This window comes from Nothobranchius furzeri, chromosome 4 (genome assembly GCF_043380555.1).
Source record: "Nothobranchius furzeri strain GRZ-AD chromosome 4, NfurGRZ-RIMD1, whole genome shotgun sequence".
NCBI lineage: Eukaryota > Metazoa > Chordata > Actinopteri > Cyprinodontiformes > Nothobranchiidae > Nothobranchius > Nothobranchius furzeri.
Genome location: NC_091744.1, coordinates 58,247,734 through 58,272,620, shown reverse-complemented (window position 1 = coordinate 58,272,620; position 24,887 = coordinate 58,247,734). Strand labels below are relative to the sequence as shown.

Below are 24,887 nucleotides of genomic sequence, written 5' to 3'. Positions count from 1 at the left end.
GGCGACTTCACGTTTCTTGTTTATTTATGTCCTTCTGTTGCTGACAATCAGAGCTAAAACACGATGTTTTACAAGAATTATTCTCATGTCATGTTGTTCTCCTATATTTATACTTAAGAGACTTTCTTGTCCGTGAAAAGTTCATCAACTGTGCATCAGCCAAGGTATTTCTTAAATTTCAAGCACGTAAGCGGTAGTTTAACACTATTGGTCAGTTCTGGTCGGCACGGAAAGTCATACATAATTTCTGAACGGGGAAACTCCAGAAAGACACTTTAAACGGCTGAAATGGATACAAGGCTTTTGGACATCTTTTGTTTACAGAGACATTACATTGGTGTTGTCTCATGATGATATGAAGGTTTTTCTATTGGGGGGGGGGGGGGGGTTTCAGTTCGCTAGAATGTATGGGGGGTGGGGTGTGCACGCAGGGTTTGCCAAAAAGTTGATTTGGGGGTGACTTGTTTAAGAGGCATGAAAAACTGTTTAAAGCTAATTTGTTTTCCAAATTTACCATTCAGCTTTAATTAGAGTTCAACTCAGCTGGTAAAGTCTGCAGAACTGTGATGGCAGTAACACCTATAGGGGGCTGAAAATCATCAGCTTTATTTTTATATCACCAGTTCGCATCACAAGTGGTCTCAAGCATTCCAGTTGAACCCGCTGATTAAACAGTTTAGTTCATTATTCCAGTTAGTTAAAGGTTTTCTAAGGAACCCAGCAAATTGCATCGAGTCGCTGACTAGTGTCAGTGACTTTACAGCAATCCTTATACTAAGCAAGCATGTGGCGACAGTGGAGAGGAAAATGCCCTTTTAACAGGGATAAACCTCCAACAGATCCTGGATCAAGCAGTTGTCTGCCACGACTGAGAAAACAAAGCACACTTAAAAAAATCACCAGATGAACTGTGGTAGGAGTATTTTCTATGTTAAAGAAAATAAAAGCTAAAAACGTCTACAGAGAGGCTGCTCTGTCATCATTTTACTTTATGAAAGAAAAACATCCTAAAACTTCTCCTGAAAACAAATAAACAAGTTTTAAACTGTTATTCTGTCTGATGACTTTAGAGGCATGAAAACAAAAACACATTGGACTCTTATGGTTACCGGTCTTATTGAGTTAAATAGGAAAACAAAGCACACTTGTTTAGGTTACTGCTGATCTTTGGGGCTTTCTTATTACCGGATGAAAATCGCCCATGGGGAAAAGACAGAACTCATCATTTGCTGGTCTCACCTAGAAGACAAGTACAGTAGTTTTGTCAAGAATTGTTAAATAAAATGAAATTTGTAGAATTTATAATGTGAAAATGTGATTTTTGAGTTGAGGTTGTTCTAATCTGTTAGATGAAGACCCTTAAACATTGCAAAAATATTAATCTAAACTTTAGCTGTTTGGGTGATAAGCCTTCTGATTTATCCGTGCGTGCGTGTGCGTGCGTGCGTGCGTGCGTGCGTGCGCGCGCGCGTGCGTGCGTGCGTGTGTGTGCGTGCGTGCGTGTGTGTGTGGGTGTGTGTGTGTGTACGTGCTTGTTAGAAACTCAGAAAAATAATAATTTGTTGAACATAACTGATTCAAGGAACCAAACCACCAGCCAGTTAACACACACAGATGACCAAACTCGACCTTCTTTTCCCACATTCAGCCAAAATGTCAGGTGATAGAAGCTGATAGTCATCTCCATCGCTTTCTGAGTGCTAACAGATCACGAGATGTTGTGATGTTTCGTGAGATCATGTAGAAAGTCTGTTGGAGTTAACCGCCATGCGTCTGACAGCAGCAGAAAACTCTGGCATGAGTCGCAGCGGGTGATCTACGGTCATTTAAGCGTCGCTAGACCTTCATTCAACGAATATTTGCGTTCTTCACGTTAAAGTTAAGATTGTAACATATTTGTGTGTTGAGCTGAATGTAAAAGCAGACATTTAAATCATTCCCCATATTTCCATCAGATGGACCTGCATCTGATACTGCTAATAACCCCTGCACTTAATCATTTATTCACTTTTGACTTTCTCTTTCTCTGCTCATGCATCCTCCATGACGTGTCATGAGATCTGAATATTCTCCCTTTGATGTTGTCTCTATTCGAGCTTTGAGCATGCACGTGATGTCTTAACGTTCACCCTTTTATCTCTCGGCGCTGCGTTAATCCGAGCTGACTTTCTGGTTCTGCCTCTCGGAATTCTCCCGTCTGCCAATATGCCCCTCGGCTCGGGCAAAGCATCCTCGTCACCCTGCTTCCCTCATGTCCATGGATTTATAATCGAACTACAGGAGATACACTGGTTAGGAAATTCATCACCTAGAAAACGTACACATTGTGTCTGCAGGGATGCAAAGCACAAAAGATGCATCAGTTTAGACTGAAAAACAGCTACAAATGTTTTGTAAAAGAATCACATTTTTAAACAACTTCCCAATGAGTATTTTGCCCAGAATAATGAGCATCACCTCGTCTCATGTAGACCAAAGAAAGGTTGCTATGGCAGCCAGGATTGGATTTGGACCTTCGGTCTCGGCTGATCCCATCATAAATCGGTCTCATGCAGTGTCTTTCTTGTCGGTCACACTCGGATTCCCAGCCAACCCTCTTGAATAACCAACACTTTATTTTTCTCTTCTTCTTCCAGTTTTCTGCATCTCTGTCTATTTCTGTCCATCAGCCTTCTGTTAGTGGGGTTTTCGGCCAATTCTCTGCACAATTTCACGCCATCGTCACAGCACCTCACTGATTAACAAATGCTTAGAAAGAAAGAGATGAAGTAATTAGTGAAGTCAGCTGCTGATTGGCTGCAGAAGGATCCATAGGGTGTTCTGTTGAAAAGTGGTCCACTCACTCAAATACCCAAAACAAAGGACACGTCGTATTGCTTTTTTTGTTTTTATGTACACAAAGAATCAGAATCAGAAAAGCTTTATTGCCGGCGCTCCAGCGAACCAGAGCATAGGAACTTGACTCCGCAGCACAGCCTGACCAAGGTTACACATGTAGACAGAACAGATACACGCAGACAGGGACGAAATTTTGATTTCAGAAGTGGGGGGGACACAGCAGGCTTGTGCGGATTTTGGGTGGGGGGTGTTATGTAAAGACCCCTTGACACGTCACGTGCCCATCTCAATAATTTTTCCATCCTCAATATATATATATATATATATATATATATATATATATATATATATATATATATCAAAGTTAAAAAATGTACAACTCTATTATTATTTTTATCTATTATCATTATTGAAGTGCAGTTTTGGCTGTTGACAATGGATAGGCCATTGTATTTATTGTTTTGGGTCTTTTTTTTATTGTTTTTGGTGCAACATTTTCTGACAGGGAGTGAGATTCCTTTTTTATTTAATTTTTGTTTGTTATTTTTATTCATTTAGAAGTTCTGGTTCTGGACATTTCAATGTTAAATGAAGGTTTATTTGTTGCATTTTAAAGGGTGTACTTGCATTATTATGATATATTAACATTATATTAGTGGTTATTTTGGTCTAGATAATGTTGACAATATCGTTTGTCATCAACAATTTGTTGGACAAAATATCGTCCAGCAAAATGTGTTACTTTCCCAGGCCTAGTCAAAAGTATAAAAATTATTTATACATAAACGGTCCCTCCTGAGATCTGGCCGTTTGTTCATTTGCTGTGTTAGAGGACATGCTGAACTAATGTTTTACACATGATCATCACCCTAACATTTGAGTGTATAAAAACATATTAAATATGTTTTTTTCCCTTAAAAGTGTTTAAACGGTTGTTGCATTTCAACACACAAAAAATAAATGGAAAAAATAAGATAAATCTAATGAAAAGTGTACATCTTTGACATTAAGCTTAAAAAAATCTGTTGATGATGATGATACTGTTCATTTTTCAGAGCTTTTTAATGTGAACATATACATTGCAATAGATAAGTTTACAATAAAGTTAAATGATAAAAGTTTTGAAGTTACACTTCTACTACTACTACTAGTAGTAATAAAAATTATGATGATAATAGTAATAATAAAAAAAATAATTATAATAATACGAATAAATTGTGTCTGGGGAGTCAGTTATGTGGAGGAGATGAGTTTGTAAAAGTTAGTTTTGAGTATGTTTGTGAAGGAGGAGGTGAGTCTGAGCTTAATGCAGGGGTGTCACATGTTCCAACTTACGTTTTGACTTTGAAAGAAGTCTCTTATATCCACTTTTCGTTTTCTTGACATGCTGCCTCCTGGCTGTGCCTAACTACCAAAGACTCACAAATGAACACTTATTCAAATGTTATGTAATGGAAGCTGAGCTGAGCTCTGATATTACACAGCGTCTAGTTGACGATGTGACTCAGTACCGGTGTTCCCTAGCGGCTCCAAACTAGCAAAACAACGTGAGCACATTCTGACTGTTTACAATTTGGAGTGACAGCAGCAACAGCCAATAATACGTTAGCAAGTATCAGCAGAGCCAATAGATTAGCTTTTGGGCGGGTCTAATAGGAAACCGGTTTCCGTTTCGGTCCTAGTGCTCAACCAAATCCATTTAATGGAGCGTAATATTGTTTTTGGACGGAAAAAAGTGCAGGGGACCAAAACTGCCTTTTGAAAAAGTGGGGGGGACATGTCCCACCCGTCCCCCCCCAAAATTACGTCCCAGCACGCAGACGAGAGCAGCCATAACGGCGCTCATTTCAATTAGATGAAAAGGGGATTACATGAGGATAAATTGGGGGAGGGAGAAAAAGGCATACCAGTTACTCCCGGCAGGGCGTAGCTTTACTATGCAAAAAAAACGCCTCAAACATAAAAGTACGAACATCAACATTTAACAACATGATACACCGAGAGGAAGGCGGGGGGGGGGGCTTGGATCCTGTTTCCCCAGTGAGAGCAGCCCGGTATGGCGCTCATCCACTGTAGCCACAGGTGGGAGGGAGATCGTGGGAGGAGCGCAGAGCACATTGACACCTGCAGGTTGATGACCTCGCCAGGCTGAAGTCCACCAATCCGAAGGCGGGGGTGGTGGGGGAGGTCAGGTTTTCACAGCATCTGTCTGCACTCCTTCGTGGGGGTTTGTTGTTGGCATTCACAAGGCTGCCATGGCGTCAGATTCGGATAACAAGACTTTGTTTGGGTCAGGCAGAGATAATTTTCCTCTCTGCCTTGAAGTCTGTAACTGATTATTCAAGTCCTCCAGTGAAGCCAATTCAGGTTTTAAACATATTCACACCGTCCGGTGACCCTCTCCGAGATGACATCAATTTTGCCCACTAATACCAGTAACCCAGCTAGAACACTGTCCAGCTTACGGTTCACCTCGAGTAACGTCTCAGTCTGTGAGGTCTCCACATGGACGGTGCTTTCCGTGGGTGCGGGTCGCTCTCCAATCGCTCCCGTCTTCCCAAATTTCCAGAAAACCAGATATCCTCCCACTCCAGTCAGAAGAAATCCAGTGATCATCAGGCCAAATATCCACACACAAAAAACTTCAAGTTAAACTTTAAAGCTTAGACACATTTTTATTTTACGTAGAAAAAAATCACAGCAACTCCAAATAAAAGGAGGTTAGGTTTGTACTTTACCTTTTATTATTGCATATTTATTACAAAGAGTTGGTCATTTCAAACTAAAAGACACTAAATTGGGTTGCGTATTGTAGACCTGAACAGAAGTTGAATAGTCTGTCTCACTTAGATTTATGTATATTTAATTACTCTAGTATGATTACAGACAGACATAAGAGTCACACGTGTAAACGGTGTTGCTGCTCAATGATCTTGTACCAAAGCACGGCTCAGAGCGTAAAAGAGATAAAAAATCAAAAAGGTTTATTTATTTTTTTTATTTAGAATTTAAAACAAGATTATTTAACATGTCTTTACTGTAAAAAATAATTGACCAAATCTGTAAAAAAAAAAATTCTTATTTATAAAGACTAAAACTAAATTTGGTCAAAGATTGTCCAAAAACATAAAAGAATAACATTTTTTCTGCATGCACTTTTGATAAAAACAAATGAAACAATCACCCTGTTTGATGGCTTTGTGCTGTTTTGATTATCTGCAGTAAAGGGAAATGTTTCTGTTTGACTATAAAGAATTGTTGTGCTTTAAGCATTAAAGTTAGTATTTCAGTTCAAACTCGGGCTGGTGATGCTTTTCTATTGGCTATTAACTCCAGTAGTCTGTTAAATAAAGCACAAATAATGACATTTGGCATCAGTTGCTGCTACACTTGCTAGTTTGTCCCATTGTTTATCTCTAAAGGGATGAAACCATTAAGAGAAAATGTCACCAGTCCCTCCTCTTTTAGTGCCGTCGCTAACTCCTCTTTGTAAATACCCTGCAGGTGAGTTGCGACACATCACCAAGCTGAAGCCGTGGTCTTTGTTTGATGTGTTGGTGGAGAAGTACGGCTGGGCGCATGAAGACGCTGGCCACTTCACCCAGTTCCTTCTGCCCATGCTGGAGATGGTCCCTGAGAAGAGAGCCTCAGCTGGCGAATGCCTAAACCACCCCTGGCTCAACTCATAGCCACAAAGTTTGACCACTCACCTGGTTCTCCGTGGATCCCAACTTACAGTCCTAACATGGCCCTCTGGTGGCAGTCAGTGGAACTGCAGCGTGGATAGAAGCTGGAAGCCACCAGACAGAAATGTTTCCTCTCCATCATTTCCCCTCTCATCCATGACGTACCTACCAGACTAGGCTTCACACCTTTTACCTAGAGGAATGTAAAAACAAGCTTGTGGCATACCAGTTTTTCTTCCTACAAACAGACTCGGAGGATTTAAGGATGCGTACTGTCCACTTCGTTGAAGGGAAGAGTCGTGGCTCTGTCTGGAATAAAAATCCTGTTTTTGTTCCGCGTCTATCGATATCTTTCATCTGTATCTTCCTGATTCATAGTTTTTGCATTCAGTCATGGAGCCAATGACAGCTGCTAGCCTTCTCAGTAATGTGGCTCAAGAGTCAGCAAGCAGCTTTGTTGCACTGCAGATGGCCCACAGCTTCATCTTCCATGACCAACGGGGGCCTCAAAGACAGATGAGAGTGTGTGTGTTGTGTGAGAATAAGCGTATGTGCCTGTGCTCAAGATCTGCCGATGTACACCTTTGCCCTTTTCTTTCCAGCCCCTGGCCCTTCTCCACCCCTGGAAGAAGTATTTACATCAGATTTAAAGTTTACACTCTATTTTCTTCTTCTAGTTCAAAAATGAAAACGCTCGTCTCACTCAACATGGCTGCCCACCGCGTTCTGTGGTCCGGTCAAGGGTCACTGCCACACACTGCATCTGACAGAAGGGGTGATGAGTGATAAAAACAATCAGTTATATTACGGTGAAGGTCTGCTTGGCCTTTAAAGACTTTTTTATAATGCATGGACAGACTGATGGAGCGGCATGAAGGAAAACAACAAACACGAGCTTTGGTTTATTTGTGTATTTCACTGGTTTATTTAAAAACTTTGACTCACATAGCAGACGTTTGGTTCCCATCTAAGGATTACTCATTTTCGTTTTCTGATCGGCTTTTGACATTCCAACTTCACGATCTTCAGATTTAATGTTTGTATTTTCTGTGGCACATTTACTCCTTTGTACTATTCTCCCTCGTTTCCTTCTAGAGGAACCCTTTTATCCCCGAGTCTCTTCAGAAATGGGATAGTCACATGGAGGTCGCACTTGTCTTTGTAAATGTCCTTCAGGGATTTGAAACCTTTGTACATAGAACTAGAGATTTCGCAACTCAAATAAGCAACTGTGGACAAAGTTTTAACAATCAAGCATCATTCCAAAAAATTAAAAAAATCTATTAACGCTTACAGATGTAGCTGGCTGTGCTTTCTCTACTGTGATGGAGTAGGGGTCAAACCTGGAGGATAGCTAGGACTGAACTGTGCCACCTGGTGGCTAAATGAGGGTACCGCACCGCCACATTCTGCTGCTACTCTCAGTGCCAACCCCCCCCCCCCCCCCCCCCCCCATTTAATCTGTATTTCTGTCACACAGGTCTCAAATCATCACAATTAGTCCAGTTGCCTATTTTCGCAATAAATTAGAAAAAGATGTGTATAACTAAATGGTGAGATATTTTTAAAAACTATTTAATTCATAAAAAAATATAGGAAAAGAAAACAACTCTGGTTGTTGTGACCGTGACAGAAAATAGTCTTATATTGAGGTGATTGTGTTTGTCAATTAGAGATGTTTTTATTTGTTTTGTCAGTAATATAATTATTATTATTATTGAAAGTTTTTATTGTTTGGAAACACAGTTGTCGCCTCTCCCCTCCCTCCTTACTTGAACAGTGCTGCTCTGTACGGGCTGTTGATGGTGATGAAAAAGAAAACTGTTTTGCAATAAAGGGTATGTGATGAGGTTTCATTTTCGTTTTTCTATTTTGCACCGAAACCTCTCGATCTCACACGTTCAGCCATGCTGACTGTTCTTCCTGATGACCACGATGACAAAATAGAGTTTTGTCTGTTTTTCATTGACCGATTTAATAAAACTAGATTAATGGACCTTGTGCCCTTGATGTTGTGATTTCCCAATAGGGCTGTGCAGTTATTGGAGTTTTGCTTTTCCAAGTCTGTTTCCAATCAGAAAACTATTGTAATGGACAAAAATATTATTAAAATTATTTTGTCACATTCTGCTTTCCAAGCATGCTATTATTTTGCCATGCCTCCTAAATGACATGCTCCTCAGCCCTTTCTGAAGGCGGCTCTCGCCTGCAACTGCTGATGTAATTGTAGCAGAACAAGGGCAAAACACACGGGTGAAATAATGAACATTAAAAAGACACCATTATTTTCAATGATGACTTCCAGATGATCTGTGTTGCAAAGTCCAGCCATATTTTTACACGTTTTTATTTTGAAACAAACAATTCTATTAAAAAAAAAGAAGCATAAACTATGTTTATGCACACCGACTCCATTCTTGGACATCCAGGCTTCAATTTTATAGCAGTGTTGTCTCTCCATGTGACCAACTGATCAAATGGAAAGTAAAATTAAACATTTTTGCATGTTACAAAATACCTTTACTCTAAATAGGTAGTCTATATTGGCTTGTGTTTTAAAAGTAATTTTGGTCTCAAAATTAATACTTGTGAGTTTTAATTTTCATTGAAAAGCTCGAGTCTTCTACCTGCTGACAATAATTGGTAAATTGGTTTAGAAATATGAATTCTGAACATTTTAGGCTGTATATAAAACAGAAAATGTTTAAAGTATTTCATTGGAGGTCGAAGTATGCATTACTTTCTTTTAAATATACAACTATATCCTATGGATGGAAAACTTTTGTAAAGTGAACAAATATAACATCAGAGGTGTGACCAAGTCATTGATTTGCAAGTCACAAGTAAGTCACAAGTCTTTCCAGTCAAGCCCAAGTCAAAGACAACCAAGTCCAAAGTCAATGAATTGGAAGTCCAAGTTCTTAACTTTAAAATGTCAAGTCATCTGTCCAACTTTAATCTAATGACAAACATAATAAATTCCAGAAATAAAGTTTCTTAAAGCTTCGTTTATTTGCTCAAACAAGCAGAAAAAACAACTGATTATAAACAAAGTGCTGCTGCATTCAGCAGTACATCAAACCCAGAACGAAGAATGATTCATGATTTTTGTCCATGTCGTGCCACGTTTGTGCTAAAATATCAAATATGCTCAAGTCATCATCAAGTCAACAGATGCAAGTCGATTCAAGTTGCAAGTCATTGGCGTTAAAGTCTGAGTCAAGTCGTAAGTCTTTATAGATTGTATCAATTCATTAAAATAATGAGTCAAGTCTGACTCAAGTCCAAGTCATGTGACTCGAGTCCACACCTCTGCATAACATAGTTTAGTCCACCCTACGTGTTGGTAATGTCATGTCAAGCTGCACTGCAGAGTCCCTGCAATGGTTTTTACCAGAAAACAAATAAATTCAATGCATTTCCCAACTTGATGAATAATCATGTCAAATAATCATGATTATGATCTTTTATTTATTACTGAGCAGCAGTGGCGGCTGCAGAAATTTTTTTTCTGCAGGTGCTATAAGGAGCTAGTCTTTTTATTGAGGGTGCTATGAAGAAAGTGGTCATGCGTACCTATTGTTCTCTAAAACACCTTCAACACCAGCAGGTACACATGCGTGCACAAAACCTCAACAACACCTGAAACAATCATTAATATACATCATAAACATTTGAACAATCGCTGACTTTTCTATGAAATCATAAACACATACAGCCACACAGAAAACCATCTATAGTGTTGCAAGGTTAGCTAACATTAGTGTTAGCATTTCCAGCAGCAAAAGCCTCGACTGCTGCGGTGGTTGAGGGTTGACTTTTTTTTATTTTTTTCCTCCACCTGACCCAATCCTCATATAAACCCCTCTGATCTCTATTAAGGTAGCGCGACTCAGGTTGCGAATGACCACAGTCACCAATTCTTGTCATGTGTCTATGCCTATGTATGTATGTCTGATCTCAGAATTGCGTGTACTGAAACTTTAATTTCCCTCTGCGATTAATAAAGTATCTTTGAACTGAACTGAATTAATCCAGATCCGTAGGTTTTTGTGGGTCTGAGATCACTTCCAAAGATTCATTTGTTTCTGACTGAACCCGTGGAAATTTGGGCAACAAAAACGGATCCATTTTACCACCAGCTCTACCTTTCACTCGTTCGCAGGTGGAAAATGAGGTCAAAGGTTAACATCAATTTCCTGTTTTGGTTTAAGTTTTTACTATCTATATGATAATTTACTGATTATTTTTGTTTTGTATGTTAAATATTATCACATCCACACGATAAATTAAAATTAAATTGTAAAACAAAAAAAAAAGACTAATATTTACTTGGGGGTGCAATGACTAATCCAGGGGTAGCTATAGCGCCCCCTAGCTCCCCCCTGGTGCCGCCACTGCTGAGCAGTCCTTCTTCCTGCATTTAAGTTCACCTTAAAAGCTACAATACAATCAAAGGCAAAGAGAATCTCAGAGCATTGATTTGACTTTATTCATGAAGGATTAAAGTCGTGTCCTTCTAACTGAACTAAATTAAAACTGTAAACCATGAATTTTAACACAACAGTTGACGTTATTCACACTAGTAAAAACAAACAAACAAATAAAGAGGATGATATCAGACACTAAAATAACTAAATATCTGTTAGATTGAAACATTTTTCTAGTCATACTAAACAGTTCTTATCTCTGATTCTGCTTGTATGTAAGGGGTTTGTGGTTTCACCAAGTCAATCGTTTTCTTACTGAGATGATATGTAAATATACATAAAAACAATGAGGTATCAGTACTGTGGAAATGTAATGAGGAGACTATGATCTTGAGATCTACAGTAGAACATTGCATTGCAATCTCAAAACAGCCCATCATCACTGAGAGGACCTGCAGGCAGCACCCATGAATCCACTGGTCAGACGTGCTTCTGCTGACTGGTGACGTGAGCATCAGAGCAGTGAGGAACAGTTCTTCAGCAGCAGGGGTTTGGCCAAATCCAGGATGTCCAGGCTGGGATCAAGGGACCGACCCAAACCCTCCAGCACCATGATGGCAAACACAATGGAGGCAAAGTTACTCTCCAGCTTCACCTAAGGAAATGAGAACAGCAGTGAGCAAATCAGTTGGCAGGTTTTACACAATGGTTCATTTGCACAGCTTTGTTGTCCATTTTAAAGAGACAATGTGTATTTTTACCGTTAATCTCTGGAAATATCCATCAAATCGTTGAAAATAAATAAAATAATTTGTATGTATTGAAAAATATTGGCGGCTTTGCACCATATAACCATAAAAATCAGGTCTAAAGTACATGGCATCTTTGGAGGACGCTATATTAGACGCCATGTTTCCTCTGCACCTGTCGATGACGTCACACTAGATGATTGGCTGGATGTACAACTTACAGAAAATATGTTAAAGCGTTCAAAAATATTTAGGTAGTGTGAAACAACAAATTTAATGACAAAACTGCTAAACTCTTTCCAAAATGTATGTGGAAGAACACGATGTCATCGGCAGGCGCAGGACCCCGAGCAGATCCAGAAACTACAGTGCCAGAAAACTATAATCAGCATTGCATTCTCTCAATGGAATTAACGGAAGGACCATCAGAGTGTGAGGAATCACGCCGAGGCGAATGCTTTCTGCTCCAGAGGTAACCTTTACCGTAATGTTTTATGAAACTAGCGACAGTGACGACGATATGGTGTCAAACTACCCTGAAATGTATGCATGTACTGCCCCGTAGTGCCAGGAAACTACACACTGCCACTTTAAACCTTTTTTAACATCAAAAACATTGAAGATTAGACATTAAATCCCAGTTCACTGTTAATCTAGGTTTAGTGTCAACATGCGACATCCTATAAAAAGTAAAGCAAACAACAACATAGTGATTTAAAGTTGTTATTAATGAAAGGAGTTTTGTTTTGGGGCCTTTTTCTCTCTCTAAGATAACAGTTTTGACACATAAAGAAAAGCTAGCAGTAAAAAAAAAAAGTACGCTGCATCTCTTTTGCTTCTTTAACCTGAAACTGTGGAAGTGGCATTAGCTTGCGTCCTTCTAAAACCTGTACAAAGCTCTGAGTTGACTCCTCTCCCAGGAAGCTTCACAACCCATCACACCTTAGATCATGTGATATCAGGTCGTGTCTAGTAAACTGTGAAACGGGACTGTCATTAGATCACAGAAGGAAACAGATATATTTTACCTTGTGCTTAATGAGTAAACCAAAGACCTTAGAGAGGAGGTCGGATACTTGGATCTATGGGGAGGAAAGGAAAATACAAACTGAAATTAATGAGGATAAAAGTAGATTTTCGGCAAAAAGATTTTAAATAAATCAACAACCAGACACTTATGAGCTGAAAAAGGACACATCATTTATTACATTTAATATCTTGACCGTTGTAAAAACTATTAGACTTTTGAGCTTAATCCTAGAAGGGCAGGTTCCAAAGTGGAGGTGTGTTCGTCTCGCCACAACCCGTAGTCCGAACCTAGTCGTGAGGTGGAATCCATGGTTGTCTTTCAAACGGTCTCTGCAGACAATTGGACAACGCTCGCGACAACCTGAGCAACGGACAACATGGCCAAGGAGCGAGCCCCGAGGGACATATAAACCATATCTACCCTTCGTGAGCCAAACCCTCCAGCACCATGATGGCAAACACAATGGAAGCAAAGTTGATTCATCATCCATCTGGTTGACTTCTTATGGAAAACTCGACCGTAAACAGGGCGAGACTATCACACAGGTATCTGAGCCCTCTACAGGAGTTTTCCCCCTGGAAGTAGCACATGCTAACATGCTCATAGTCTATTTCAGGAGATCTGCAAGACTTGTCAGTTATAATTACTGATCTCCGATCGCTGAAAAATATGGAAAAAAATCGTCCCAATCCGATCTTGGGATCTCTGTTAAGAACCATTAAAAAAGCTGTTTCAGTGCAGTGTCCGGCCCCGAAACCTTAAGATTACATGACATAATTCTTCAGGTAGAAATATTAAATTCTGACTAGAAGTGATTCAGAATTTCCACTAAGTTCAGCTGCAAATACCTAAACATGCTTTACTATCCAATATAAAATATTGCTTTTTGTCTTCAAATCCCTCCATGGTCTTGCCCCCGTGTACCTGTCTGATCTTCTTGCGACTTATACTCCCGGTCGCACACTCAGGTCCTCTAGCCTGTTGCTCCTCGAGGTACCAAAAGTGTGTTATAAATCATGCGGACAAAGAGCTTTCTCTGTTGCCGGTCCTAAAATGTGGAACGAACTTCCAGCCGCAGTTCGACTGGCATCTTCCTTGGTAGTTTTTAAGTCTAGACTAAAGACACACTATTTTACCCTTGCTTTTAACAGTTAGCTGTTATTTTGGTTTTTACTACTCTTATTTTATCATCCGTTGTAATGGTTTTTATCGGAACTATTGTGAGGTTTTTATCTGAGCTTTTTTATTGGCTTGTTTCTTATCTGTTAACTGCATTTTATTGCTCTGTTCTATGTTTTTATCTCTGTTATTGTGTGACTGTTCAGCACTTTGGTCGGCCGTATGGCTGTGTTTTTAAAGTGCTATATATATAAAGGTGGTATGGTATGGTATGGTACTAAATGTACCAAAGCCCTCTAATATTCTCCTGTTGGTGTCCGCTTCTCCACAGGTGTGTTCCAGTCACAGGTGTGTGACTGGCTCCTGATTGACCGCTCTGAGGCATGGGCTAGATCTGGGGTCAGAACTCACAGCAGGTAACACAACACAAACGTTTGGACCTTGAAATGATCTCCAGACAGTAAATAACATATCTTTATTCTCCATGAGGACACATAGAGACAAAAACTGGAGGCGTGTACTTAGAACAGAAACGCAATAAAATCAGCATCTAAGGCTCATATAATATCAGATAATAAAGGGACACATTTAATATAAATCGGCTACCTTTTCCAGAGATAGGGCATTGCTCATGGCATGATCCACCAGATCGGCCATCTCCTTCTTGAAAAGCGGAACGTCGTTGCACTCGTTAGCTCTAGCATGATGCAGAATCAGCTCTGCTACCTTCTCACCCTGTGAGATGACAACGCCACAGTGAGGTGGCGTTACTAGGTATCACACACCATCATACATACAAATATTTGTGTTTTCGGCACATAAAGGTTTTGAATGCGATGAGCTAAAGGTGAACAAGCAACCCTCCGCACACACGTTCCTCCTCATCTTACCTGATGAAGCACCACAGCCGTGAAGACGGCCTTGAAGTTGGTGAGGTCTTGCTCGCTGAGCTGAGCCACGATGCCGGCATCCAGCAGGACCAGCTGGAGAGGACACGGGTCCGGTCTGACGCTGACCACGACCGTGTCCCACAGGTCGGTGAGTGTGGTCTTCCCGTGCTGGTCTACTGACAGGCCAGTAGAGTCCGTGGAGCCAGACGGAGGTCTCTGACACTGGACAAGAATGTTGCCCGGATGGAGGTCCCCATGAACAAAGTTATCTACAAAAACCTGCAAAACACATTTTTACCATCCAAGTTTCTTCTTGAGAAAATGGGAAAATCACATAAATGAATGAATTCATGTGATTTTATTTTATTTTTTACCATTTTCAGCAGGGTGTCCACACCCATTCTGGCTATTTTCTGCTTCACTTCCTTCGGAATATCGGAATCCAAGTAGGTAGAAATGGGCTCACTCTCCTGGGATATAATAAAAATAACATTTTCAATGAAACGATTCCACAAAGCTCCAGTCAGTGTGTTCTTCAGCAGCTCACTTCAAAGGTTTCCACTAAAATGTTTCTGGTGACGAACGGTTGTAGCGGAGTGGGAAACCTGACGTGCTCGACATCGCTGAAATTCTCTCGGAAACGCTCGATGTTCCTAGCCTCGAAACGGAGATCAATCTGAAAACAAACGTTAACCTTAGGTAGATCATTTTGGCATTTTGTCCATTTTAGATGTTATTAAAGTAAGATGTATCACATGAACGTGTAGTTGCTTATATAACTACAGACGTGTGGGTGTTATTAACGTACTTGTTTGGTCATTAGCTTCTCAAACTCCTCCACCACCTCACACAAACTCAGCCATTTGAGTCCAGGCAGGCAGTGCAGCAGCCAGCTGCCTGTTTTCATAAGCAGCAGGTCTATCTCCACCTGCCTCCTCACACCAGGATGGACCACCTTAAAAACATCAAGAAAAATATTCAAGAGTATTTCAGCACGCCCAGCTTCATGTCAAGCTACAGCAGGCATTGAGGCTAACCTTGATAGCTACAGGTATCAGGCGCTCCTCCTGCTGCCCATCAGGAGGACTTCTCTCCTCATAGCCCTGCTCCTCCCTCTTCCCGATCCAGAGCCGCTGCAGTGTGCCTGCCACGCCTCCAAGACCAGGGATCTCCCAGGCTTCTAGCAGGTCTTCTTTTTCCAGCTCTTCTGCCAGGGACTGAAAGGCTGGGTCCTCCACCTGGTCTACCCTGGCCCAGCCTCGGTACACCTGAGCAACACATCCCGAGCCCACGGGCTCTTTGCTCTCGAACACCAACACCCTCCTCCAGCCCTCTCCAAAGGCCCTCCGGAGACACTGCTTGGTGTGAGCCCAGGAGTGGGGGCGCACCTTCACGTGGAGCCTGGAGAAGCGTTCACAGAACTGCTGAGAGAAGATGTCCCGCCTGGTGCTGGCCCACTGGCCCAGTTTAATGAACGTAGGACCAGAGGTCTCAGTCACCCACAGCAGAGCGTCCAGCCAGAAGGATGCAAAGCGGGTCGACACCAAAGTCAAGGGGGACAGGAGAAGAAGGGGACCAAATTTGAGGAGCAGAACTAAAGCACGGAGGCTGAGACGGAGAAAAAAGATGACACTGTGGACTTGGACTTTGGCCAGAGACTTCCTGCCAGCAGTCTGCGGGGTGGCTTCCTGACACCTGGCTGAAAATGATGATGATGCTCCCAAACACAGCAGGGTCACTCTGGGAAGGTGGGCTAAAATCCGACCTGGTTTAATAAAAGGGATCCGAACGAGCCTGAACCTGGAAAAGGAGCCAGGTTTCTGCAGAGTGAGCCTCAGGTTGAGAAGGACCCCTCTGGCTCCAGCAGCCAGCAGGGCCATGACGTGACACTGCTGCTAGCTCCTAGAGCCGAACCGAACTCGTCTCCAGCCTGGAAGATTCGGAGTTCTTCCTCGTTCACATCCTCCTGTGTGTATTCCACCTTAAACAAGCTGCTGCTCGTGGCAGAGCAGGATAAGAATAAATATTTCTGACTGGGGTAAAAAAAAAACTCTCCTACGTTACCTTAAATCATGGATCTGAGGCTGGCAGCAGAATGTTTAAATGTTTGTTCATGTGGATAAATAAGAGCATGGTTCAGCTGGCGTTACGGTACATCTAAAAATATCATTCATTGCCTCCGAGGACACAACTAACAGCCCATGGAAATTATGAAAACATTCCAATGACAAGTTACTTCCGGGTGGAGGAGCTACGGAGGAGGTCACGTGACTTCCTCTTAAAGGCGCGCGCAGAGAAAAGTGACGCATAAATGCAATTCAATAACTTTTAAAGTTTATTTTAAGAGCCTCGTCTACTTAAACAGCCATTCTCGATATTCTTTAGAATAAAAAAAAAAAAGTTGTATGGAAACCCGTTGTAACATACAATCACCTACCCAAAAGTCTTCTTTTCACAAAAATCAATAATAACACGGACACCTTGTCAAAAAGGCGTTGATTTCTGATGAGAAAAAAAAATTCAAATTCAACTTAAACAAATTGAAGTCTAAGAAACAAACTTTGGAATGTAATGTCTTGAACCTTATCTATAGTACAAGAAAATATGTATTACCGCTTTCCATAATGACTTGATTTAAAGTCAAAACGCTATTTAATAATTAGCTGAAAGCTTTATCTATCTTAACATCATTCTTCCTGTGTGACATTGCCTTTTCAAGTCATCTGCCACTTGTCTGTAGGCTTCTTAAGGAGCAGGGATCGACGCACCTCAGCGCTGGATGATTACTCAGTCTTGGTAGAGCTACTGTACCTGAGTGTCACAAGCCTTTTATCTTTGACCAGATTGTCTTCCGAGCTTCGTCCCGAGTAACCTTAGCTGCTTCTTCCTCCCCTTCAGGTCAAGCCTCCACTTACAGAACCTGCCATAAGTCACGGATCCACGCCTGTCTCCTGCTCCCAGCCTCTTCTGACCGACCAGCTCTCCGCCGCCCGCTGCACCCCACTCAGGACTCCAAGGATCCCCCTCCTGAGATGTTCGGTGGTGAATCTGAGAATTATCTAGGATTATTATTACAGTGTAACCTCGCGTTTGAACGCTCGCCTTCGTCCTTCGTCACGGCGGCGTCCAAGATATCCTACATTGTGGGTCTCTTACGAGGTAAAGCCTTGAGATGGGCCCAAACTAGAAGCCGGCAGCCTGAGTTTTTACGGGGACCACTAGCAGACTTTCTTTCTGAGTTTAAGCTAACTTTTGGCAGATCAGAGACGCAAGCTGACGTGGCTAAAAGGCTATGGCTTCTGCAGCAGGGACAGCAACCGTTGCTGATTTTTCTCTAGATTTTAGGACTGTCGCAGCTACATCAACTTGGAATGAAGATTCTCTCAAGGGGGGCTTTTGTTCAAGCCCTAAATGACAGGATTAAGGACCAGCTGGCTCTGTGCCAAGAGCCCAAGATACTGGAGGATCTGATCACGTTGGCCATCAACAGACGGCAGCAAGAACGTAGAGGTACATAGCGACCCTCACTAACCTTTTCTGCCTCTGCTCCTCGCTCCTCTGCCCAGGTCAGGCCCAGCACGCAATCTGAGGAACCCGTGCAGGTCGACCGGGCTCGCCTAATGCCAGAGGAGCGTGAATGCCGCATGAGAGGTGGTTTGTGTACTTTTTGTGGCCAGGGTGGCCATTTTGTCTCCAAGTGTCCTCTACACCTAAAAGAGAGGGCCCACCAGTAGTTGCACTGGTGGTTGGAATCAACAGAAGAAACACGGCTCGGTGTTACTTCCCCGTGTAGTATCGTTTAACAGACCTTCATACACTTCCCAAGCCCTTGTCGATTCAGGATGTGACCAGAATCTCGTCGACCGGACCATCGTGGACAGACTCCGGATTCCCCTCACATCTCTTCCTGAACCCATTCCTGTGGCTGCACTCAATGGAGAGGCTCTCCCATCCATCACCCACAAGACAGTAACCATACAACTGCAGGTATCTGGCATCATTACGAACATCTTTTTTTTTATGTCTTTCCTTCTCCTCAGTCCCCTCTGGTACTGGGACATACCTGGCTCACCACTCACGAACTAAACATCAACTGGCGATACAGCCAAGTGGTGGCCTGGAGTACTCAATGCCTCTCAAGCTGCCTACGCTCGGTTCATCCGTCCCCAGAGGCTCCCATGCCCGAGAACTGCTCCCCACCGGACCTCTCAGATGTGCCCACCGCCTACCATGACATGCTTCAGGTATTTAACAAGTCTAAAGCCACCTCTCTGCCCCCTCATAGACCTTTTGATTGCGCTATTGAGCTACTACCAGGGGCCACATTGCCATCCAGCAGATTATATAACATTTCCAGACCTGAGAGAGCATGCATGGAGACATTTATAAACGAGTCGTTGGCTTCTGGTCTCATACGGCCATCTACGTCCCCCCCGGGTGCTGGGTTTTTCTTTGTGGCAAAGAAAGATGGTTCCTTTAAGCCGGGCGTACACTGTGCGACTTTTTCACTTTTTTGAGCCGATTTTCCGGTCGTGCGAGAAGCCACGACATCGGGGCGAGTTTTGCGCCGAGCGGTCGTGTAGTGTACAGGGGGTTACGAGAGGCGATTAACACCACGTGACCAGCCGCCGATCAGCAGTCGTGAGGTCGCACGGACTTCTGGCGTGTTTAATATTTCGCTCGACCCTCGTGAGGGTATCGCACTGTTGAAGCGGCGCTGCGAGCAGCTACGATCCCAAAAAAAGTGTCAGAACCGCTCACGGCGCATGCGCAATCTGCATCAACGCCGGTCGCTCGCTATTTCCCTAATAACACACGCTGTTCGTTTTTGTTTCTACACGTTTTTTTTTACTCACAAAGATTGTCAAGAAAGCGTGTTTGTCGTGTTCATGTCAAATTAAACTGATCACAAAACACAGATTCACTTTCTTTATTTCGTTTTCCTCATCCAACCCCCATAAATCCCTGTGTGTCCTCCTGCAGCACTCCCGAAGGACAACGGGCAAGACAAAAAAGTCTGACGTGTTGTGTAAAAACTGCTATTTTTAGCACATTTTTAGGGCCGACGTGTTGCTACCAGACGTACAGTGTGAGCAGTCAGGTCGCATGCGAGAACTGGGTCGTACAGTGTGAGCACACGACTCGTGAGATCTGCTCTGCGAGGAAGTCGTACAGTTTGAGCTGAAGCTGAACGCTGCGAGTGAAAAAGTCGCACAGTGTACGCCCGGCTTTAGACCCTGCATTGACTACCGGGGGCTCAATCAGATAACCATTAAAAACAAGTACCCCCTCCCGCTGTTGTCATCTGCCTTCGAACCAGTCCAAGATTCCACTGTGTTTACTAAGTTGGATCTCCGTAATGCCTACCATCTGGTACGTATGCGGGAGGGGGACGAATGGAAGACGGCATTTAAGACACCCCTGGGGCATTACGAATATCTCATAATGCCTTCTGGCCTAACCAATGCTCCCGCTGTTTTTCAAGCTCTGGTAAACAGTGCCCTAGGTGATTTCATTAACAAGTTTGTGTCTGTGTATCTTGACGATATCTTTTTTTTCCCAAGGACCTGGCTGAGCATCAAGTTCATGTCCGAGCAGTACTCCAAAGACTATTGGAGAACTGTCTGTACATTAAAGCCGAGAAATGTGAGTTTCACGTTCCCTCAGTCAAGTATTTATTTTGCTTTATTTTGGAGAGTGGGCGGTTGAGGACGGACCCTGACAAGGTAAAAGCAGTGCTCGAGTGGCCAACACCTACAACACGCAAACATTTGCAGAGGTTCCTGGGTTTCGCAAATTTTTATAGGAGATTAATTTTCAACTACAGCCAGACAGCTGCCCCTCTCACCGACCTCACCTCAGTTAAACGACCCTTTGCCTGGACCCCAGAGGCCGATAAGGCTTTCAATGAACTAAAGGATAAGTTCACCCACGCTCCCATACTGACAGGACCAGACCCCACCAAGCAGTTCACCCTCGAGGTTGACACCTCTAACACGGGAGTAGGAGCCTTCCTGTCTCAAGTCTCTGCCGCCGATCACCGACTTCATCCATGTGCTTTCTTCTCCCGACGTCTGAGCCCGGCCGAGCGTAATTATGATGTTGGAGACCACAAATTGTTGGCCGTTAAACTGGCTTTTGAAGAATGGAAACATTGGCGGGAGGGGGCTGACTTGCCCACGATTGTCTGGACTGATCACAAGAACTTGTCGTATCTGAAGGAGGCAAAGAGGCTTAATCCCAGACAGTACCGCTGGTCATTGTTCTTTTCTAGATTTAACTTTGTTATCTCTTTCAGACCAGAAAGCAAAAACACCAAACCAGACGCCCTCTCCCGCCAGTATTCATCGGACTCTGACCCGGTACCTGTCTCCATCCTTCCCCCATCCTGCCTGGTGGGAGTGGCGGTGGTGTGGGATATACAAAAGCAGGTGGAGGAGGCTCTAAGAACCGAGCCTGGTCCAGGTAACAATTCTCCCGACAGGATGTACATGCCCTCAAAGTTAGAGGTCCCATTATACGTTGGGCTCATTCAGCTAAGTTCTCCATCCATCCTGGAATAAGTAGAACAGTTGCCTTCCTTCGTAGGTCTTTCTGGTGGCCTACACTCTTTCGTGATGTCAAGGATTATGTTAACGCCTGTCAAACCTGTGCTCGAAATAAGTGTTCTAGCCAACCCCCAGCTGGACTCCTCAACCCCCTTCCTGTGCCATCCCGACCATGGTCGCATATTGCCCTGGATTTTATGACCGGCTTACCCGTTTCTCATGGTTTCAGTACAATTCTCACAATTATTGATCGTTTTTCCAAGTCCTGTCATCTAGTCCCATTAAGATCTCTCCCTTCTTCAACAGTGACAGCCCAGCTCCTGGTTAATCATGCCTCTAGCTACACAGCATTCCAGAGGAAATAGTCTCAGACCGGGGGCCCCAGTTCCTGTCCAAGGTCTGGAAGGAGTTCGCCTCTAGCCTGGGTGCTCGTGTGGCTCTGAGTTTGGGTTTTCATCCCCAAACCAACGGGCAATGTGAACACATGAGCTGGATGCCATGTTATGCTGTGTCTGCTCCTCCAACCCTAAGAGCTGGAGTACCCATCTGCCGTGGGTTGAGTACGCCCATAACTGTCACATATCCTCCGCCACTGGGCGTTCCCCGTTCGAGGTCTCCCTGGGCTACCAACCCCCCATATTCCCGCAGGACTATAGACCCTCTACATCTGTTCCCCAGTTTGTTCGCAGCTCCAGGAGGATTTGGGCTGCCACCACTGCTGCTCTGAGTCGAACGGCTGTCAGGAATCGACGCCTGGCCACCGGCGACCCGCTCCAGCATACGTCCTGGGCCAGGAGGTCTGGTTGTCCACCCGGGACACACGTCTCAAGGCCTCTAACAAGAGCCCTTCTGCTGTCCGTTTGGATCTGTCCTCCCACAATGAGAGTGCATCCTGTTTTTCATGTTTCCCTCATCAAGCCGGTTTCCACGAGCCCCCTCTGCCCCCCCCCCCCCACACACACACACACCCTGCTCCTACACCTCCGGCCAGGCAGTTCGAGGGTGGTCTTGTCTACCCAGTTCGCCGCCTTCTCGATGTCCGTCCCCGGGTGCGTGGTTTCCAGTACTTGGTCGACTGGAAGGGTTATGGCCTCGAGGACCGCTCTTGGGTCTCTCCCTCGTTTATCACGGACCCCTCTCTGATTCGGGACTTTGAGTTGTCTCACTCCTCCTCCTCCTCTGCGTCTGGGCCGCCGGTTGGAGGTGAGTGAACACACCTGACTCTCATTCTGACTGATTGCAGATGGGCGGAACCGGAGAGCAGCGAGCCATCTGCCACTTGTCAGTAGGTTTCTTAAGGAGCAGGGAGACGCACCTCAGCGCTGGATGATTACTCAGTCTTGGTAGAGCTACCTGAGTGTCACAAGCCTTTTAACTTTGACCAGATTGTCTTCCGAGCTTCGTCCCAAGTAGCCTTACCTGCTTCTCCCTCCCCTTCAGGTCGAGCCTCCACTTACAGAACCTGCCATAAGTCACGGATCCACGCCTGTCTCCTGCTCCCAGCCTCTTCTGACCGACCAGCTCTCCGCCACCCACTGCACCCCCATTAGGACTCCAAGGATACCCCACCCCCGAGGATCACCCTGTCCCACGCTCCTCCTGCCACTCACCTGCCAACCGGATCCTCCTCTCCTCCCTAACCCCAAACACCTTGAGCCCCAGGATTTGGACTAAATGAACTGAGCTAAGCTCCTAATCATCACCTACCCTTTTACGGCGCTCCTTTAGTTGGAACTAATAAATTATTGTTTGGTTTCACACCCATCCTCCTGACTCTGAGTTGATTCTGCATGTCTTGGGTCAGATGGTTAACACCCACCATGACAGGTGGTAGTTATGAGCAGGAAGGATCTTAACAAACGTAAATGTCCTAATTATTTAAAATGAGAAAATATTTAAACAATATTAGGTAAAATTAGCATCTGTGGGGATGCTAATCTCAGGATATACTATACATCATCAAATCTCAATATATCAGAGGCTGAAGAACCATTGAGCATCCTGAGAATGCAATATGAGATTAGACCATTCAGCTTTATCGTAAAGGTATTTATGAATAATTTGTTACAGCAGTTCTCATGTCATTGTATTCAGAAATAAAAGACTTTGAGCACTTTTTTTTTTTTTTTTACAAAAACAAAATCATTAAGATGGTTTCTAAAGGCTCACTTGAGCTTTCTTTACTGAACCACTACAAAAACCTTACATCCACTTTTCTGGGTCATGGAGAGGAGCAGGAAGCGAGAACAAAACACCTTTGTTTTCATTTAAATTTCTTTTGCTTTAACCAAAGTCAGTTCTCACATGGACCAGAGGGACTGAGAACTTGTTGGAACCACCTTTCCAGACACGGTTCTCTGGACGGTGATCTCAGTTCACTCCCAGGCCTGACAGAGGACTCAGCAACACAATGAGCTGAGATAAACGCCAAACAGATGTTACTGGACTCCACCTCCACCCTATTGAAGAATGAGCTGGGCGTTTTAGATCTCTGGTGCATTTCAAAGGCGAGGTCAGCCTTTAGGCACCAAGGTCAGGGTAGCTGCTCTGCTGAGGTGAAGCTTCAGACACTTTATGAAGGGCACTGAAGTAATTAGAGGAAAGCAGCCTAATGGCACAGTTTGTGTTTGATTGGTTTAAATAGTTGTTTGTTTAAGCCAGAATGCCAGAGAAGGATTGATGTTGTTCTTTTATTCAAACAGACTGTTGAACAATTCCTTTTTTGGTCATTTTAAATTGATTAGATGCGTGTCTTTATTGGGGCTGCAGACAATTAAAAATAGAGTTTAAAAATTCAGTTTAAAGTGAAAACTACTCTGATGATTATACATTCTACCATTCTATATCAGCTTCCACATACATATGTTAATTGTTACTCACTCTGTTATCAGTATGCATGCATGCATCTGAATCTCTTGTTCTTTTTACAGCTTCATTAAGTTTCCCTGAAGGCGTGGATCTGATGGTAAGCAGCAGGAATCTCCAGTTTGCATTTCCCTGACTGATCTGAGGCCAGCTCCAAAACACTTTTCTGCTCCAACACACGGTTATTAGTGAGATCGAATGCCTTTACATGACTTTATCTATGGACGTTGTTGGTGCTGAGGGTGCATCTGGACCTGTAAACAAGACAAGATAAAGCAGATGGACATTTCCTCTCCCTGAGACATAGCAAATCACCTCCCAGAGGAGCTTTTATTTGTGTATACAGTTGCACTCAGAGTTGCCCCTTCCTGCTCCGTCTCTCTCCTTTTTCTTTTTCATTGAGCAGGACATGTGGTTTCCCCAGCAACCAAGGCTCCAATCGCCCAGTCAGCTGCAGATTAGTTCAACAGTGGGTGGGTGGGAGAGGATGTGGAGGGGGGTGATGATGGAAAATGGAGAGGGAGGAGAGACAAGAAAGAAGGAAGGGCAGAGGGGAAGAAGAGGGGTGGCTTGAGGAAAGGAGGGGTGGGAAAAGTTTTGGAGGAGGAGAGCGAGAAGGAATCAGTGTCACAGAGAGATAGGAATCTGTTTCAGAGTGAAGACGTTTTTAACCTGGAGACTGGACGACGGGACAAAAGGGATTTTTTTGAGTCTTTTTCCAACATTTTAGCA

General features: G+C 43.5%; 2 protein-coding genes across 5 annotated transcripts in view; one reads left to right on the top strand and one right to left on the bottom strand.

The window, feature by feature from the left end:
• Nucleotides 1–6,754, top strand: part of srpk2 (SRSF protein kinase 2) — a 109,908-nt gene extending 103,154 nt beyond the window's left edge. For all 4 annotated transcript variants that reach the window (XM_015963964.3, XM_015963965.3, XM_015963963.3 and 1 more), the window contains one exon: nt 6,343–6,754. In XM_015963964.3, coding sequence (XP_015819450.1) covers nt 6,343–6,527 — 185 coding nt within the window. In that variant the 3' untranslated portion in view covers nt 6,528–6,754. The remainder of the gene's footprint in view (nt 1–6,342) is intronic.
• Nucleotides 6,755–11,285: 4,531 nt separating this feature from the next.
• On the bottom strand, nt 11,286–16,756 carry adck2 (aarF domain containing kinase 2). The gene is made up of 8 exons (XM_015963962.3): nt 15,780–16,756; nt 15,551–15,697; nt 15,290–15,418; nt 15,117–15,212; nt 14,743–15,021; nt 14,459–14,587; nt 12,732–12,785; nt 11,286–11,609 (listed from the first exon to the last, which is right to left on the bottom strand). The coding sequence occupies exons 1-8, from the start codon at nt 16,620–16,622 to the stop codon at nt 11,469–11,471; spliced, it is 1,818 nt and encodes a 605-aa protein (XP_015819448.1). The 5' UTR covers nt 16,623–16,756; the 3' UTR covers nt 11,286–11,468.
• Nucleotides 16,757–24,887: the final 8,131 nt, after the last annotated feature.